This window comes from Catharus ustulatus, chromosome 3 (genome assembly GCF_009819885.2).
Source record: "Catharus ustulatus isolate bCatUst1 chromosome 3, bCatUst1.pri.v2, whole genome shotgun sequence".
Taxonomy (NCBI): Eukaryota; Metazoa; Chordata; class Aves; order Passeriformes; family Turdidae; genus Catharus; species Catharus ustulatus.
Window position 1 is genome coordinate 74,125,122 of NC_046223.1, and position 19,621 is coordinate 74,144,742.

The 19,621-nt window shown below is 36.6% G+C and overlaps 1 protein-coding gene across 3 annotated transcripts in view; it reads left to right on the top strand.

Moving 5' to 3' along the window:
* Positions 1 to 17,717, top strand: part of HACE1 (HECT domain and ankyrin repeat containing E3 ubiquitin protein ligase 1) — a 48,194-nt gene extending 30,477 nt beyond the window's left edge. For all 3 annotated transcript variants that reach the window (XM_033055657.2, XM_033055658.2, XM_033055659.1), the window contains 7 exons: positions 199 to 348; positions 4,981 to 5,177; positions 9,810 to 9,941; positions 10,483 to 10,581; positions 10,863 to 10,933; positions 16,245 to 16,358; positions 16,798 to 17,717. In XM_033055657.2, the coding sequence (XP_032911548.1) occupies positions 199 to 348; positions 4,981 to 5,177; positions 9,810 to 9,941; positions 10,483 to 10,581; positions 10,863 to 10,933; positions 16,245 to 16,358; positions 16,798 to 16,900 (866 nt within the window). In that variant the 3' untranslated portion in view covers positions 16,901 to 17,717. The remainder of the gene's footprint in view (positions 1 to 198; positions 349 to 4,980; positions 5,178 to 9,809; positions 9,942 to 10,482; positions 10,582 to 10,862; positions 10,934 to 16,244; positions 16,359 to 16,797) is intronic.
* Positions 17,718 to 19,621: the final 1,904 nt, after the last annotated feature.

The following is a 19,621-nucleotide window of genomic DNA, read 5'->3' on the forward strand; positions in this document are numbered from 1 at the left end:
TATTATTGTAGTAAGGTGTCATTACGTTTTAAGACATTTCTTTCTGACATCTTTTTTGTGTAACAAAAAACCCCAAACAGACTTTCAAAACCCTGGGATAAAAGTCTTGCAGTGTTTTCAGATGCATAGTGTGTTTGATAAATAAAAGGTAATTTAAAAAAAAATGTAATGGAACATGATAATATTTTCACTTTGTAGGAACAACTTTCCAACCAAACAGCAACTCTTCTGTAAATCCAGATCATTTGAACTACTTCCGTTTCGCAGGCCAGATCCTGGGGCTGGCTCTGAATCACAGACAGCTGGTGAACATCTACTTCACAAGATCATTCTACAAACATATTCTTGGTATGGTTTTATTATAGTCCTGCTTATTAGTCATAACAGTTGTCTGAGTAGTAAACCTTTTCCTTTTTTCCTTTTGTATGTGTGTTAGAAGTGAAAAATCTTTGGAAATTAATGCCTTGCTAGTCTTTTATGTATATCAGGGTCACAACAATTCTTTGTATCACAGTTGTGAAATTTGTTTGTTCTTCTGAGTAGTGTCATTCTTGAGAAATGAAAATAATTGTTCCCTAGTTAGCTTAAGACAGACAAAGTTGAGAATGTTTGTGAATTCTGGCAAAAATCTGTCAGGCATTCTTGATCATGTCTGAAGTTCTTGTGCAGTGGTCTTTTTTTCCCCAAGGTGAAGCCCTGCTGTTGAAAAACTCTGTCTACCTACTTCAACAAATACTACTGATTTCCTAAAATAGGGTTTCAGAACTAATGCAGGTTTATCCTGTCTCCTTAAAGAGAGAAATTAATTCATATGCTTTTACTGTAGCATTCAGGAGGATTGGACAGACATTTTTATAGAAACGTAGCTTTTTTAGTAGAGGATATTCTCTGTTAGCTGGTGGTATCTGTGGTCTAGGGCTCTTCTCTGCTCTTCTTTAAGAATCTTTGGGCCTCTTGATTGCTGAACAAAATGCCCTTCTTCTGCATTGTCATGAAAAAAATTTAAAACCCAGTGCATTCTTGTTAACTCCTCCAATTACTCTTTATTTGTTACTCTTTATTTGCTGTTGCATGCGTAATTTCATTTGTGTTTGATTACTAATCTTTGGAAATATGAAGTAGCTTGGTGGCTTTCTGTAATTGTTTTGTCTACGTATGATCTTCATGTGATGTTTGCTGAGTCCAGGACAGATTAACTCTCAACTTCAAGTTTAGTGTTTATCTTCCCTGAAAGTGTTCAGAGAACACTTGCGGTTCATTGAAGGTGCAGGCTCAGTCATCTTGGTCAAGATCCTCACAGAAGAGCTTATTTTACTTCTCTCCCTCAGTACTGCTTTCTGTGTCAGGAGAGTGACTTTGCTGGGCAGGGGCCAATGGAGCACAGCCAGTCTGCAGCAGCATTGTATTGGCACTACTTCATCAGGCTCTCCTAGCCATTGATCTTCACACAGGAAAGTCTCATGTATCATGGCATGGCACAGTTTGGTGCCGACTTAAGCCTTGGCCTGTGACATCAAGAGTGAGTAGAAGATCATGAATGACTTGGGTTTGAAGGGATCTTAGATACCTTGGGCAGCTCTTTTGTAGCCCACTTTCTGGTACTGGAAGGCTGCTTGAAGGTCTCCCTGGAGCTTTATTTTCTCCAGGCTGAAACAAGTCCAGCTGTCTCAACCTTTAGTCTTCATAGGAGTGGTGCTCCAGCCATCTGATCATCATCATAACCTCATCTGTACTTTCTCCAACAGGTCTATGTCCTTATGTTGGGGCCCCAGAGCTGGATGCAGTACTCCAGATGGGGTCTCATGAGTGTGAGGTAGAGGGGCATTGCCTTTGACCTCCTGACCATGCTGCTTTCATTGCTGTGAACAACACTCACAGGCTAATTTCCTTGTGATGTATTCACAAAAAAGAAAATATTTTTTTTCTGCCATTCAGTGTTGCCTTGAGAATAGTGAAATGGTGTTCTTGTCAACTCTTTTGGAAATGACTGCTAATGATTTTGGGTTTTCTCCTAGTTTTGGCTTGTGATGATATGCTTGATTTATTGGCTTCTGAATTGAGAAGACAATCTATTACTTACTTTTTCTTTTTTTTTCACTTTGCTAGAATAACTATTGCAAACCAAGCAGCATCATTAGTCTCTGTTAATAAGGTCTAACTGTTCTTAGTAAGGTCTTGTCATTGCAACATTCTGTTTTACAGGCATCCTGGAACTTTCTAGGGGTTTATACACATTCAACTTGTTTAAGGTCAAAAAATCCTTTTTTTAACCACTTCTTATTACTTATCAGAGACAAAGAACTGGAAAAATTACACCTCTGCTTCTCAAAGTAGTTGCTTTTTCTGCCTCAATCGCTGTGATTTATTTAAACCTTTCCAAGGCCTTTTCCATCAGCTTTGCACATCTCCTATCTTCTTGTTCAAGGAATCAGAGTTGCACAGCAGTGGGTCCTCCTGAGCAGATTTGTTTTATTTTTGCTAGCTCTTGTTCATGCCAAATGCAAATTATTTGGTTACAGACATAGAAATTCCCTTCAGCTACTTGTCAGGCCTCAAGTAAAGGAGTATGAAATCTCTTGCGGTCTGAGACTGTTTCCATTCCTTTGGTTTTTCACCTTGCACTGAGATCCTTGTTTTTTATAGAGAAAGTATATCCATCTGTTGATGGCACTGAAACCACCAGTTGTGTGCAAAGGCCTTCTGTATCTGAGGAACACTGTGAACCTCTTTCAGAGAATAACTCCTCTTTTTAGTCAACAGACATGATGTGGAAGTGCCTTAATTAGAAGCTGAAACTTGTCTGAGCAAATGTTCATGCATTTCTTTGACAGTCAGGTGAGTGCATTACCTTTTTCCATTGTGGTGAGCTGGAATCTTCCTGCAACAATATCCAGTAAGTGAGGAAGGATCATCAACTTATGTGATGACTCAGCTAACACACAACTAATGTGCTTTATAAGGTATTAGATACGTAGTGTGCATGATTTTTTTAATGTGTGTGCTGTGAAACCGAACATTGTTCCATAGGCGTACATGTTTATTAAGGTTGCATTCTATTCCAGATGTAACACAGGGAGAAATACAGTCAGAAGTCAGTAAGACTTTAGATTTATTTTTTTCACACTTACCCTTCTGCTTAAGCAGGGGAGGAGCAGATGGTTTCTCTAGTGATGTTTTGCAGTTACTTTGTGTTTCTTTATGGATACAGTTAATTTCCATTTTTGTAAAAGGAAACTTCCACCTCCAGCTTAGAAAGATAGAGGGTAAATTCTTACCTGCTCTATCTACTCTTACATTCCACTCTATAACAGAAAATAGTCCTTGAAGTGGTGTAAACAAAAGGGAAAATTAATTTCTGGATCAGTGTATTTTGAACTGGAGGCCTTAAACCTTAAAATCTTGAATAATTGAAGAGCTTGTCTCAGTGCTTACCTGTAGTATCTCTTTGAAGTTCTGTGTTGCACAGAAATACCTGCTTCTCACAATTATGCGAAGATAGATTTCTCTTCTTTTTCAAACTACAGGGGCCTCCAAGGTATACAAGAGAAAGATACATAGTATTTTGAAGGATTCAAATTTTGTCATGATAAATCTGATGGAATTTTTTTATAACTGCCTGCTTGAGTCTATTCACTGGTAAACCAAATGACTGAGCTTAGTGCTTTGGTCTTACAACATGCTGACTATGAATGTACTCTGAACACTTACTGAGTTTCTTCTTACTTATTGAGTCTCTGATTCCTACTTTTCAGTCTTCTTTTCCCACACTTTGCATATATCCCTCAGAGACATCATTATTCCCACATTTTGTGTATCAAATGCACATATGCTTGCTAGTTGGCAAAAGTGAAAGTCCTCTGGAAACTACTAGACAGCTGTTAGATATTTTTGTTTTGAGAGAGATGACAGTGATATTTAATTAGTAAGTTATCTATTCCTCTCTTAAATTGGAGTGTTGCTTGATTTTATTTGAAAAACAATGCCTTACAGCTGTGTGCACACCATTTCAGTGCTTATCAGCTCTTCCAGGGAAATACGATAACATTTTTTACACTTGGATGTTTTGCAGTGGCTGCTAACCACTGAATTTTGTGTTTTCCTGCGTCCACAATCCATAGTGTGCTAAGGCTTCTACTAATGGGTGCACTTATGGCACTGCACAATGCATGGAAGATGGTGAAGCAAGGACAGTACTTCCCAATAACTTGCTTTTTTCTAAAGCTGCTGCTCCCCTCACCTCCAGCCCACTTGGGAAAATCCTTTTCCCAGATATTGTATCTTAGTGCAGTTGAAGCATCTATCATGCCAGAATTAAAATAATTGAGGTCTGCTTTCTTGTGAAGAGGGTAGCTCTCTTGCATAAACTAGGGTCACTCTCTTCTGGGCCCATTTACTCAAATGTCCTTGAATGCCATGCCTCTGAAGGGGTTTGTAAATAGGTACTTTCTGTACCTGGATGAAAGTCAGACTTCTAGCAACTCTCCTTTTAATGATTCTAAATTACTTGCAAATTCAATTACGAGAATAATAATTTCTCCCCCCTGCCCCCTAAGTAATGCTCTGGGGGAAAAGATACTTTTATAGAGAAATACGGTATTTGTGTTTCTAAAATTTAGGTAGAAAACTTTAAGACTTCGTAGGAAACCTTTAACATTTTGAGTTCAGAATGAGTGCATGCTTTTACTGAAAGCATTTTAGTGAACTAAAATTGTGCAAAGTGGTTTTTCCTGAGTGATGTCATTTTTTTCTCTAGGAGGAAAAGCATACAGGGGAAACTTGATTCTGTAGCGTTTTAAAAATATAACGTTACATTTCTGCTGTAGTTAGCAACAGTGTCTCCCAGTCTCCCTTTTCCTGTTACTGCATTACTCTGGTTTCTCTCTAGGGGGCAATCTTCTACCATGTATTAAGTCAGAACCCTTTTTGCTTTATCCTGTTTATTTGAGCAGTTTTGTTTTTTTGTTTGTTTTATTTCCCTAGGTATACCTGTAAATTATCAGGACGTAGCATCTATTGATCCAGAGTATGCAAAGAACTTGCAGTGGATTTTAGATAATGATATCAGTGATCTGGGTTTAGAGCTGACCTTCTCTGTTGAGACCGATGTGTTTGGAGCAATGGAAGAAGTGCCATTGAAGCCAGGGGGTGCGAGTATCCTTGTTACACAGGAAAACAAGGTGAGTATACAGGTTTATTCAGAAGATGGCTGTATAGGAAAAACCATCTGACTGACTTTCTGAATAACTGGAAGGATGCATGGTATACCTGCTTTGAAGAAAACACACACACACACACAAAAAATTACAGTTGCCAGCACTTCCTCCTTTTCTCGATTAGCATGTTACATAAATAGTACTACTTAAAATCTTTGAAAGAGTTCAGATTAGAGGTTCTTCTTTCTGACAGACCTGTGGAAGTGAAATAGGATTGATTTAAATGAAGGACTTATTTTAAAGGTTACAAATAGACCTAAAATTATGTCTTGGGTATAAAAACCAAGGAAGCAGAACGATAGCAATTGCTAAACATAAAATTATAGGTAATGTTGCAAAGTGTACTACCTGCTAGGCCAGTCTATAGCACTGGATTGCTCTAATTAACGTACAGATAATGGACAGAGTAAAAGTCTGCAGGAAGCTTTTTTAACCATTTACAAGTCACTTGATATGTGTATGGAAATAACCTACTTTTAAAATTTATTTTAATAGTAACAGGTCTTGAAAAGCCCCCAGTTCCTCTGCAGCATTAATTCAAAAAAAGAAATATGGGGAAACACAGCCAGACTTTGAAAATTGTTTAGAAATTGTAATAAACATTGAATCTAAGTGAATCCTGCTGTTACTGACTAAACAGTTCCGAGTAACTGCAGGAGTGCCAGGGGTAGACCTGCAGTTTTTTGTGATGTTGACTCTTGGTCCTGCTGCGTTCTGATTTTTATTTGTGTTGGGCTGGCCGAGCCTGTTCTCTGTGCTCAGTAAGCATTTGGCTTCAGGAGTGGTGTCGACAGCTGCTGCACTGGGGAGCAACCGCTTGGTGTCAGCCTTTGTTGCAAGAAGATTGCAGTTTGTGTTGGAGCAATTGGCACTGGATTCTTGTAGCTTTAATTCTCATTGTCATTAAGGCAGAGTGTCATTCCAATAGCAGGAATATGTATTATTAGCCTGATTCTGCACTGATTCCTGCTATGCAGTTATTTGTGAAAGAATACAGATGGTAAAACAAGTCTAATTGTAAAGGTAGTGGATTCTTAATTTCTTTATTATCTGGTGGAGAAAGCAAGGATGTTGATTCTTGTATCTGATCAGTCTTAACTTCTCAGTATATAAAAAAGATGCATTTAACATAAATTGTAATTTCAAAACTATTTAAAACCTGTTTTCAATTAGCATAAAATTAGAAGTTTGCTCACATGAGGAGCAGCTTAATTTACTCACCCATTAGCAGTTTAGTTTACTCTTCTAACTTTAGAGCTGGGGCACAGTCTAAAGAGGATGACTGAAAATGTGTAGAGGAGATGCCTCCATTCTATCTCATCAAGCCTTTGTCAGCATGGCAGGAGGGGACTAGAGTTTCTGTAGCTTTAATTTGAAAGGGGTAAGAAAGAGGTGACTCTGGTAGTAGCTTTGCAACTATTAATATTAATGCATTTGGAAAATCTGAAGTTGCAAAATGTGAGCTGAAAAAACATCTGTAAGATGACACTGTTTTGTTCACTGGCAAAGTTGTTGACAGTGACCAAGTTGTTGAAAATTGGAGATGTGTATGTTAGTGGTTTTGGGGGATTTTTTCCATTTTGTTTAATGTGGCATAGTTTTGCAATGTGTTTTAGCTTAGCTGTTCTATCAGTTTAAATGGGAATGTGTCTAGTTTATAAAACAAAATCCCTTTTTCTCCTGCAAGTGATCTTTTTTTTTTTTTTTCCCCTGCCTTTACCCAAGGAATGATAGATCACTGTTTAAAACTCATTCTATTTGTGATACCTCTGGGAGAAGAAAATTCAGCTTCTAAAAGAATTTGCTGTATATGCACACTAGCAGATTACCTGTTAAAATTAAATTATGAATGAATCTTTATCCCTTAAAAAACCTAAACAACAAACACATACACAAAAAAATTCCCTGTGCCAAAACCAAAATAAAACACACCTTTACCCCCTCCATGTACAGAAACCACCCAAACAGTCCCTTTCTCTTATTGAAAACTAAAACAGAGTAAATACACTAGTAGTAAGAGCTATTTGTAAAATGTTATTTTCTCGGAATGGGGTAATTTTTTTTTTATATTGACTGTGAATGGTTGTGGGACAATTAGATGATGCAAATATTCATGTCTTGCAATTGCTGTGTCCATGTAACCCAGCTGAAATACAGTTACAGTTTGGTTCAAATGCCTTTTGTCATGGTAATGGAGAGACTTCAAAGGAAAAAGTCAGGCTTTGTCTGAATTTATCTTTGCTTTTTGGTGTGTATCATTTTGCAGCTTTCTGCTTTTTAGGAAAAAAATAAAATTATACCTAGTCAAAAGTTTGACTATATGTTGTATTAAAGAATGGGGAAGATTTCCACAATCCTATGGCTTTCTTTGTCCTCCCAGAACCTGTCTGTGAGCTGGCCATTCTGTTTGGCAGTAAAATAGTAGGGTTTTTTTTCCAGGCAGCTGTAAAATGGAGCTGCTCTCTGAATCTGAAAATCATCATAACCATTGATCCTTGTCTCGCAGTATATGGGATTGTGAAATCGAGGAAGCATGATCTCTGCTTTATTTACCTCAAAGTAAAATACAGAACAACCCCTGACCCAAACTAGACTTTGTCATTATATTTGTGATGCCTGTCTAATGTGTGTTCAATCAAATCTCCCTTCCTTGAAGAAGGCTGGATCATAACTTTATGTACTGTGTAGGAATGCATATATAGATGTGAAATGATGTAGGTATTCCTGTTTTGTTATATGCTCCTAAGGCTTCAGAGGGGAATAAAATGTAAATGAAGTGCACAGAAAGCAAAACAAATTGACCAGGTTGTTTACTGACATGTATTATGTAAATTCTGTGCTACAGGTTTTTCATCATGTGCCAGTGCTGATAGCCAGGATGCCTGGCAGTTCCAGGCTATTGTAAACATTTCTTGTTGCACCTTAAGTACAGCAGCTGCTTTTTCTCATAATTAAAGTGTTCAATGTAGTATTTTGACACACATAAAATAAGTAATTTTTTTTAAATTTGATTTTTGAAAATAAGGTTGTGAATTTTTCTTTCCACAACACTGTTTTTCTGAGTAGCCTAAATTACATAAGAACAGTTTAAAAGATGTAAAACATGCATTTCTGATCATTGAAGACAACCAGTGTTAATGTTATTTTCAATCTTGGTATTGCAAAAATTTCTGATTTCTTCTGTATTCACAGACTGACTTTTGTCTAGTGCAGTTAATCTCCTTTGGCTGCCTCTCAGTCCTCAGAGAAGGGAGGTGTCTTCAGCTCCACTGATAACAGAAGCAACTGGGGGAGATTACTAGACTGAAACTAGGTTTTTGGGAGCAGTACTGCAGTTGAAGATATTATTGGATCACGCTCCTCTTCTTCAGAGTGCTTCACAAATTAATTGTTCTCTCAGTCTTATAAAATGGTGATAATGCATTAAAAAGCATCTTTCAACTGCAAAGCAAACAACCCCTCTGTACAGCTGTGAATGTAAGGAGCTGCCTTTAAAAATATCCTTCTGTTTTAAAATGTTTCATACTTCATTCTGTTTTTCTGAAAGGGAGGAAAGAAGAAATGCTTGGTTGCTTTTATGCGGGTTTGAAGTATTTTTAAATTAAAAATCAAAGTAGTATTTTCATAAGATTTTTTTCTTGAAGGAAGGTATAGTTGAGATGCTTTAATTGGGAGATACATTTAATGATTTTCTTATTAAAAGTCACGATTACGAAGTCAAAGCATTTATTTAAACAGAGTACTTTGAAAAATCTAGGAATAAATTTTGTTTTCTAGTAGAAAACTATTTTCTTGAGTAAAGAAACTTTATTAAACTTGTGTAATTTGGTCAGGATAGATGAGACATGTTTACAGAATTTGAATGTAGGCACTTTTCCCTTCTAAAAGGCACTTGTCTCCTTCTAAAAGCCTTCTACCATTAACACCTCCTAGGCTTTTGTGTTCTCAACAAAAGCAGAGTTCTGGTGGATTTCCCCCCCCCCCATCTCTGAAGCCTGTTGTAGTCTATTCCCTGGCTATGGTGGAAATTGTTTTCTGGTGTTTTTTAAAAACTGAGGAGATTTTTCAAGATTTTCTTAAAAAAATTGAAATTCTTATTAAGATTAATTACCTCTGCAGGCTTTATTTTGTATTATTTTAGGCTTCCAGAGATGGGGGGAAAGCAAGGAAGCTTTTTGGCTCACAGATACTCCTTCAGAAGTTAGCCCTTTTTCCTGAGTAATGTCATCTTGCTTAAAAAGAGTGTTTTTGCTTACAAACATTGGTGTTTATGCCCATAGCTGAGTTTAATGGAGGTTCTGTTAGATATGGGTGTGACAAATCAAGTTTGATTTGCTGCCTTTATCTTGGTATGAGTCCCTCTTTTTTGACTGGTTTATGTAACAATTCAAGCACTTCTGTTTTGGAATTCTCTTAGGAAGGAAGGTGGAAGAGCAGAAGGGGCTTATTTTGGGTTGCTTCCACATGAAAAATGCAAAGGGACTCTTACTGCCTTACAGTGGAAGAGATTTGAGGATTGCATTTGTGTGTTTGAGTTTGTTTGAATGCTGTCTGGTTTATTTGGGGTCTATCTTAGTACTGTTTTCTACATTCCAGGCTGAGTATGTCCAGCTTGTGACGGAGCTCAGAATGACAAGAGCCATTCAGCCTCAGATAAATGCCTTTTTACAAGGCTTCCATATGTTCATTCCACCATCTTTGATCCAACTTTTTGATGAATATGAACTGGTAAGCAGAAATGCATATGTACTTTTAAGCAATTTGTTCAGCATACTTCATCAGCAGTGTAAAGGATGTAGAAGTAAAGCTCAGTAAAGCATGTTGTGGCTTTTAAGTCTTTGCACGTTTTCCTTGAGGAGGACAGAAATCCTTTAAGAGTAAGGAGATGCTGTCTATTGTCTTTACTTTTTCAAAGTCTCAGAATCAAATTCCAGTAATTTTTTGTTGGTGGTTTGCTATTCTGTAACAACACATCTCAAATTTTCTCTGAAGTCATGGCAAGACTCAGATTTTTTTCTTTTAGGTTCTTTGGCAATAATTTCTCTCTCTTGCTAGTGCATACTTAAATTAAACAGATCATGTAAAGTTACCTGAATTCAAGAATCTTCATGTATTAAAATTTAGTTGTGGGTTCCATAAGGTTGCAATAAACTGAAAAAGCACTGTAAGCTTTCTACTTCTTAAAACATTACTTCTTAAAATAGCATAAACTCTTGAAGTAAGTGGTTAGTCAAGAGAACTAATCACAACCTATGTGCTTCTTCTGAAGGAACTTTTGTTGTCTGGTATGCCAGAAATTGATGTGAATGACTGGTTAAAAAATACAGAATACACCAGTGGCTATGAGAGAGGGGACCAAGTTATTCAGGTAACATTTTTTTTGCCTTTTAAAAAAACCCTTATTTAATAACGTAGAAAATATGTGGTTTTGTTGTTGTCATTATTTGTGCGTGTTTGTGGAGACCCATCTTGACTGAAATTTGTGGAGGTTTTTTTATGCTGTATTTCTATATGAAGTAACTTAAATATGTAGGAATTTGGTACAGAAAATTCCATAATTTAAGTGGCAAACTCACATATATTCCATTTGTTGTTTCAAGTATTACAAGTATTTAATGGAAAATACAAACTAACTTTTTTGTCATTTAGTGGTTCTGGGATGTGGTGGAAGAGCTGACTCAGGAAGAGAGAGTGCTACTATTGCAGTTTGTTACTGGCAGGTGAGAGACTCTTCTGTAAGAACAAATATATTGCCTAGATACTCTGAAATAAGACTTGAGAGACCATAGAAGATAATCTAGAAACTGGTTGCCCTATAGTTGATCAAAGTAGACAAAGTGTGTGTTAGTACTTTTGCTGTCTCTGTTGCTTGCAAAGTGATTGATTATGTATTTATTATACTTGACCACTTTGCAAGAGGCCTTTGTTGCTTCCAGGCTGTTCTTGACAAGACTATAGTGAATTTAACTGAGCTTTATATTCTTGTTCCTGTTACATATTTATGTGCTCTTGGCTTTTCTACTAATCAGCTGGGGCTGTAATATATGAGATAAGTAGGTATCAATTCAGTCAGTGTGCACAGAATATCCTTCTCAAACTGAGTTGAATTTAACGTTAGTGCAGTGTGTCAAGAGAAGTAAAGATGTAACTTTATGGAAGACTGTCTGCTTTATAAAGGTTTTCTGTCCTAAATCTATTAATTCTCCAGGGAAAGCCACTTTTATTTCCCTTACGGTTTGGGGCAGTGAGGGAACGTTTTAGCAATAAACGCCCCTGTGAGCTGGGTGAGTTGCTGAGCTTGTGGGTACAGACATTTCACAAAGTCATAAATGTGACACCTGAGTTATGCAATCCAGTCTTTTTCTGGTAGCAGGCAGAGATCACACCATCTTCTTAGTTTGATGTTCCATTAATATTCTAGGATTAGTAGAATAGTTGACCTTTTGTGTATAAGTTTTGTGGTTAAGCAACGGTAAAATACAAATTAGGATCATCAAAACTACCTTGTATATTAAGGAATTTCACAGTCACGGATGTATCATCAAATGGCCCGGTCTCCGAATTCTATTAGTTTCACTTGATTTATTGTGAATTTCCTTGGTTTTGGGGATCATGGATGATTTAAGGAGCTAGTTGTAACTGCATGTGTGGCATGCTAACTGCTTTCATTTTTAGTCAACTGGTCCATTTCTAAATCTAGACAGCAAATAAAGATCTTTTAAAATGTATGTTTCAAATGCTTCTTAAAACATTCCAAATGATACTGAAGTGGAATTCAGTATTTTCACAGCATTTGGGCTAATCTACTGGATTCTAAGGGAGACTTTCTATCAACTAAACAGTTACACTATCTGATTAATACATGCATCAGCATCATTTGTTTTGGTCACAAATCACTTACTGTCTTGTTCTTACCCATTTTCTTGTTAGTTAGGAAAGAAATTTTTAGTGTGACTTTAAGAACTCTGGTCTGGAATTTAAAAGCAATCTGCTCGGGATTTTTCTTCTGTATCAGCTAGGAGGAACCCTTTGTTTTCTTCAGTGTTTGAAATGTAATGGATATATTTTTTCCATAAATATTTAACTTTTGAAAGTTACCTCTAATACTGATATGCAACTGGCATTTTTGCACATAAGTCCCCAGACAGTCCTACTTTCTCTTAAGTGGAAGATTTAGATGCTGACTTTTCTGATAGTCTAGTACAGTAGTCAGGCTGGTATCTTAAGTAAAATTTTACATTAAAAGTATACCTGATTTCAAGCTATGATGTTTTGCTTACCTTAGTGAAAGATTTGTTTCTATGGGCACTGGTTGGTAGGCTACATTTAAAAGTCTTTTTTCTCTCCATTTCCCTTTAATCTCTTCTGTACTTACTTGATTTTTTTGTGTATGTGTGAAGTGGAACTATTCTTTCTTTCCAATCAAAGACTGAAATGAATTTAGTGAATTAAATAAAATACTTAGATTTATGGTTATGTTTTCAGTGTTTCTCTGACATCTCTAAATATTTCTTAGACTTTGCCTTTTCTCTTTTTTCCCCATTTTTACATCTCTTTTTCTCTTGTGAAGTCTTGCTTTGGTAGTTTCAGTGGAGATAATATTGCATTTGTCATTAGTAACAATTTTGAGACATCTTTTGATAGTAAAGTAATTGTCATGAGCAAAGTTTGAACATATTTGAAGATCTTAGAGCACTCAAGAAAAAGCCTAAATGTTATTGTGGCTCATGTTGGGAATCTGAAAGTTCACTTGCAATGTCATTTATCCTTTCTCAGCTAACAGCTGCTTGGGATGATACTGCCAATTTTACAAGCTCTTCTTATTTTTCTCCCTCTTGATCTGTTTGGTATTTATAATAGTATTTGGCTAATTTATTGTTAATTCTCCACTGGCAACTTCTGATGGTTTTTCAGTGAACAGTTGGAAGGAATTGTTGATAACTTGATAGATTCCAAATGATAAATTTTACTTTATTTGTATTCTACAGCTGCAAAGATTGTATAGAACTTCTTTGGGGACTGTAGTTTTTTGTTGAGCAGTAAGCAATATGCTTATGCTCTAAGAAAAACTCAGCATTGTTGTTAAATGTGAAAGATGTATGTGTCTACTGTCACATAAGAATAAGAAAACATGAGGAAAAAAGCTTAAAATCTCTTTTACAGTGTTTTCATTTCAAGGAAATTTATGCAAAACTTGTCAGTGGAAAAATAGATAGAAAAGGCATGATTGAGATATAAACATAGAAATTTCCAAAGCTATGAAATTGTGTTGTTGCTCATGCTCACAGCTGTTGTGATATTTTTTGCATCTATTCGGAAGATTTTCTTTACTATATTGGAAGTGGTTTGCTTAGAGAGAACTCCTTGGAGGCACAAGTTGGCAGCAATCTTTTCTTTAAAATGTTCAAAGCCTTGACCGCTTTACAATTTTGACCTGTTATATGGAAAATATTATAAGTTCCAGTGAAAAAAAATTTAGATAATAATAGACTGAAAGAAATTTTCAGCAGGTAGGTCTGTTTTATTGCTGATTTGAATGTGGGATGTTTATCAGAGGGGCGGCAGGACTATATTGGAATGTGAGCCAAAACTGTGGTATAAGAGTACTGATGTACCATCTTTTACTGCTGTTGTAAAGTGTTGCTGTAAGCACAATTCTATTTGTGTCAAAATAATATGCTGCAAATAATCAACACTTCTCTCTATCGTGGTTACTTTGTGTAGCAGTATTAGAACTATATGCTCAACATTGCTGTTGTTAAGCTAGGTAATACAGATTTATGTATTGGATACTACAGCTAGTTCTAAAAGGTATGCTTCAAAGGCGTTACTGTGAGTTGTGTCCCAGCTCCTTCACATTCAGCAGCAGCAGCCATTGTGCTTTTGTGTTTTTGCCAGGTAGTTTTACTGTGAGTGGAAACATTACTTCTTCTGTTACACTTGCTTCTGGCTTTTACAATTACTTGATTTGGTGAATATGGGAGCACTGCTTTTAGTATAGGTACCTGTAATCTAGAATTCCAGCAACTGTTACATATTTTTGGAAGGTTTATTTTGTTTTATTAGATTCTTTCTTTGCTAGCTACAACATCACAGAATAGCTGAGACTGAAAGGGACTTCTTGAGATTAACTTTCACAGAATATTCTTGAGTTGAAAGGGGCACACAAGGATTATCAGGATAACTTTGGCATTGTGTTAGTACCATGTTCTAACCAACTAATGTAATCTCATTATCTAGTCCAACATGGTATTCAGAGCAGGGTCAGCTACAGCTGGGTGCTCAAGATCTTATCCAGGCTGGTTTTGGCTGTCTCCTGGAATGCTGACCTCTCAACTTCTCTGGGCAACTTCTACTAGTGTTTGACCAGCTCACAGTATGAAAGTGTTCCTTATGTATAAATGGAAAATTCCTAGACTTCAGTTTGTGCCTGTTGCCTCTTACACTGTAACTGGGGACCACTGCTTCATCTTATTTATCCCTCCCTTCAAGTATTTATACACATTGATTAGATTGCTCTGAGCTTTCACTTCTCCAGACTGAACAGTCCCAGCTTGCTTTTGTCTTGTGTCAGGTGCTCCAATCCCTTACAATCCTTGTGGGCCTTCATTCAGCTTGCTGCATTATGTCCCTGTCACTCCTATAGTGGGGAGTTGGGAGCTGAATGTTTCTCCCCAAGTACAGAGAAAGGATAATCACCCTCTCCCTACTGGTTGCATCCTAATGCATTCAACTTCCTTTATTCTTTCATTATAGTGGAGTTTGAGGCAGGGGGAGGCTGAGATTTTTTTGGATGCAAGGGCTGTGCTAGCAAGATGTTATCTTGTAGTGTATGTCAGCTTAAGTTGATATTATGAAAATATCTGAATATCTGAATTTTATTCTATTTGTTAGTTTAGAGTGACAGAGAGGGTGTCTGAGCAATGGGCTATTGCCCATTTACACCTGGAGTTATCTTTAAATAATATGTTGGTAAAGAGAAAAAAAAAAGAGCAATATGATTAAGCGATATTGCATTTCTGAAGATGCTAGTGATTTTTATTTTAGTGTGTTCTTGTTTTGCTATAGCTTGTCACTGGGCTATGGTGTGACTGATGCAACGGTTTTATTAGTTACTTGAAATACTTGGTCTGGACTAGTAAATGAACAGACATGTCAAGGACACTTTGGTCATTTGTCCCACAGATAGTAATCAGAGAATAAACTGTTTTGTGATGTAGCTTAAACTTTAAACATAGACATGTTTGCCTTAACTGAGATAATGTCACAATATAAGAAGGATATAAATCTGTTAGAAAGCATTCAAAGAGGCCATGAAGATGGTGAAGGGCCTTGAGGGGAAGCTGTATGAGGAGCGACTGAGGTCACTTGGTCTGTTCAGACTGCAGAAGAGGAGCCTGAGGGGAGACCTTGGAGACCTCATTGCAGTCTACAGCTTCCTCAGGGGGGGAAGAAGAGCAACAAGCACTGATCTCTCCTCTGGTGACCAGACAGGACCCAAAGCAATGATGTGAAGCTGTGTCAGGGAGGTTTAGGTTGGATGTTAGGGAAAGGCCCTTCCCCCAGATGGTGATTGGGCACTGGAACAGGCTCCCTAGGGAAATGGTCACAGTACCAGCCTGACAGAGTTCAGGAAGGGTTTGGATAATGCTCTCGGGCACAGGGTGTGATCCCTGCAGTGTTAATCAGATTTCAATCCTTGTGGGTCCTTACCAACTCAGAATATTCTGATTATATGATCATTCTGCTACAAAAACTGGTTATAGACATAAGTCCTTCTTGCAGGCAGAATTATCTTAAATGTCAGTCAAACAATGATGCCCTTTGTTAGTGGACTGATGTGTTATTCAATCTTGTAATTAAAACCTTTAAACAACGAGAATTTTGATATCGGGAAGAAAAAGGGAACTTGAGTAAAAGTATTAGTAACTGTCAAATTTTCCTAAGTAAGTGATATTTTCAGTGTAAATATTACATTTTTTTGCCTTTATAGCATTATCACACTGCTCTAATTTCTGTCCATTTTCTCAGTTCCAGGGTGCCTCATGGTGGCTTTGCCCACATAATGGGTGGCAGTGGATTGCAAAATTTTACTATTGCTGCTGTACCATATACTGCAAATCTTTTACCAACGTCAAGCACGTGGTATGTTAACTATTCTCATGAAAATATCTTAAAATCGGGGCTTTTTCATGTCAGTCACAGTCAAAAGTACAGTTCTTTAGAATATTAAAAGGTCCGAAAAATTTTAAACAGTTTCTGCAGAATTCACTTTTTAACATGAAAGTGGTGGGTTTTATCCCAAATGATGTTACATTGTTTGCTCATTGTTTGCAACTCAAAGTTGTCTAATAAAAGGTAGTGAAATTCATAAAGGAATATTAAAGTTAAATTATTGTATTAGAACTTGCTGAAGTGAAAAAACAACTTAATTTCTTACAATATATTAAAATGCTCAGTGGTACTGTATGTCTGCACAGGCTTGTTTTCTTCCATAAATGTGATCTCTTCAGGGGTTTTTATCAGAAATCTTCAACGTTGAGTTTTTTGCTGAACTGTGGTGTCCTTTTCTTTTTCTTTACAGTATCAACATGCTCAAGTTACCTGAATATCCGAGTAAAGAAATCCTGAAAGACAGGCTTCTTGTGGCATTGCACTGTGGAAGCTATGGTTACACAATGGCATAATGAAGTCTAGAAAACCCATCTGACTGTTAATGTGCAATTTTGAGTGGCAGAAGTAATTATGGAAACTGTCAGTAGAAAGGATCTTAGATGCTGCAGCCCTTTGGCAGGGGTGGGCTTCAGAACTGGCACAGCATCATCAGCTTTTCCTCCATTATTGTGTTGTCAAGGTCGCTCTGATACCATCATAACAAACTTCTCAGTATGCTGTATTTTCATTCTTTAAAATTACAGATCTGTATGGAAATCAGTTTACATGCTTTTCATTATTACTTCAATCTGAGAAAGTTTTTCAGAATCTCTTTCCAAAGTTTACATTTGATTTCCAGCTACATGATTGAATGACATTTGCATTGCAGTCATTGCAGTTTACTTTGCACTCAGATGGAATACTGCAAATGAAAAGAGTTGTACTTTATGCCTTGTTGCATGTGAAAGTGCCATTTATTTTTGCAGACCACTACAGAAAGTTCAATTGGAATATTGTACAGTATGACAGAGCTGATGTATTTTCCATTTCTTTGCATAGTAACAGAAAGAAAATTTTATAACTTTTTCGTATTCTAATGTATATACTATGTAAAGATTAGACTGTTATGACTGGAAAAAACCAACAGATTGAGTTTATCTAGTTTATATTAGAATTTACACTATATTCTACTAAATATTTAAAGTATTTGTGACTTTATAGTCAACTTGCAGTTTAGAATTTGTAAATATTGTTTAAGATCTATATCCATTGTTTGAATGCCTTTACTCTTCCCTTGATATAATTGTATGTTCAAAAGGTATTAATTAAATTTTAATATTTTAACCAGAATTGGGATGTGACAAGTTTGTGTGTATCTGTGGGCAGATTATTTTTTTTTCTACCAGAATTTTATTCATCTTTCTGTAATTTAAATTGTCATGGAACCAGTATTTGAGGAGTCATAGTCAAAGTGTATGGATGGACATTAAAAAAATGCACAAGAAAGTAATTTGAGCTTAGGAGGTTAACTGACTAAACTCTGATAGCTAGAATCTTGTGTCAAAATTTATATAGAATTAGAATGTGTTACAATATCCAAAAATACACAGCCAGAGCTCAGCATATTTGATCAGTAGCTGTGCACGTTGGGGTTGATGATGCTGTTGCATAACTGCTTTTCTAGGGACCCTGGGGTAGGCCTGCATTATTGTTTTGATTCAGGCTAGGAATGTTTTTTTTTAGTTGTGGTTGTGTTTTTTCTTTGTGAATTAATCCGGTCATCCCTGCTTGTCATGCTTTTGCCTTGGAGAATGCAAATTGGATTCTGTCTAGATGAAACTACACAGAAAAAATTGATCCAAAAATGTACCAAATGCTAATGGATGAGCATCAAATTTATGTCTGCAAGGCTTAAATGATATGAGGAATGTCACAGAAGAATGTTACAGATCTGAAGAGTTTGCAAATTAACTTGGTCAGAGCAAACCCACCAAACATGCAAATTTTAAGGTTCAGGTCCACAACAGAAACTGTTTCCTATTGATCCCTTGATGTTTTCCTACACTAAGTGCTAATACATGTGTAGCCTAAGTTCACCAGCCGATTTAGGCTGCTTATTTAGTGCTGGTTTTCTTCATATTTTATTTATTTTAATCTAAAGCATACATAACCTCTCTGGGGGAGTGAGAGAGAAATCCATGGACCATCTTGCCACGGTAATTTTCCTCTGGGCTAAGCTTTATATTAGCTTCACTTCTGTTTTTGGTTCTGTTTGTGCACTTGTTGTATAAATGTTGATTTAAATTCTGAGGCAGTCTGTGGCTGCAACATGAGGAGAATACCAGTTTTAGTTAGTGGAAAGAGCACACTCTTCCAGCAGAACAATCCAGGGAAAGTTGCTTGGTTGTTCCTTTCAGGAAAGGAAATGAAATCTTGAAATCAGAGAGCAAAGTCTAACAAACACTCTGGAAAGGAGATATGACCAAAACAAAGTGCAATTGAAGAAAAACAGATAATTTTGAAATGGAGTGACTACAACCAAGTAGATTGAGATTAAGTGAGGCGCAGTGAAAAGGACCAAAACTTGCCAAAATGACTCCAACTAAAATCATGAAATCAGGGAAGAAAGGTAAATAACGAGAGAAGGAACTAAAGAAATGGAATGTTAACAAAAAAAAAAGCAATATTCCAAAACCAAGTGAAAACAATAAAAGTGAATGGGATGACAAGAAGTGCAGGGAAATGAACTGAAGCTTGCCCAAATAATCCTCATTGAAATGGCAAGATTTTCATTCTCTTTCCTGAAAGAAAATGGGGAGGTGCTGTTTTTCTCTGGCATGCTTGAGGAAGCTTAGGCTGCTTGAATAGGTTATATGTTTGAGGACATGTGGGGTTTTAATATTAAATCCCAATTACTTTGGATCCTTCAGTTCAGCAAAAGTACTTTGCTTTCTTGCATGGCTGAGATGTCCTTGGTTCCCTGGTTCTATTGCTTATTTTATCATATGCTTCTGCAAAATAGATTGATAGGAGGGCAGTATTTTGAGCAGTACAAATTTATCAGGCATTGGGCTTTTGTTTTCTTTATGTAAGCTAGGATTTTTGTCTTTATCTAAGGTTTTACTTTAAATAATGTTGTTTGTTAACTGCTATGCATTCTGTGATTTTTTTTTTACCCCCTTTCACATGTTTTATTTCCAGGAATATACAGCAGTTTCCAGGAAGCCAAGACATTGCATGCTCCTGCAGTGTTC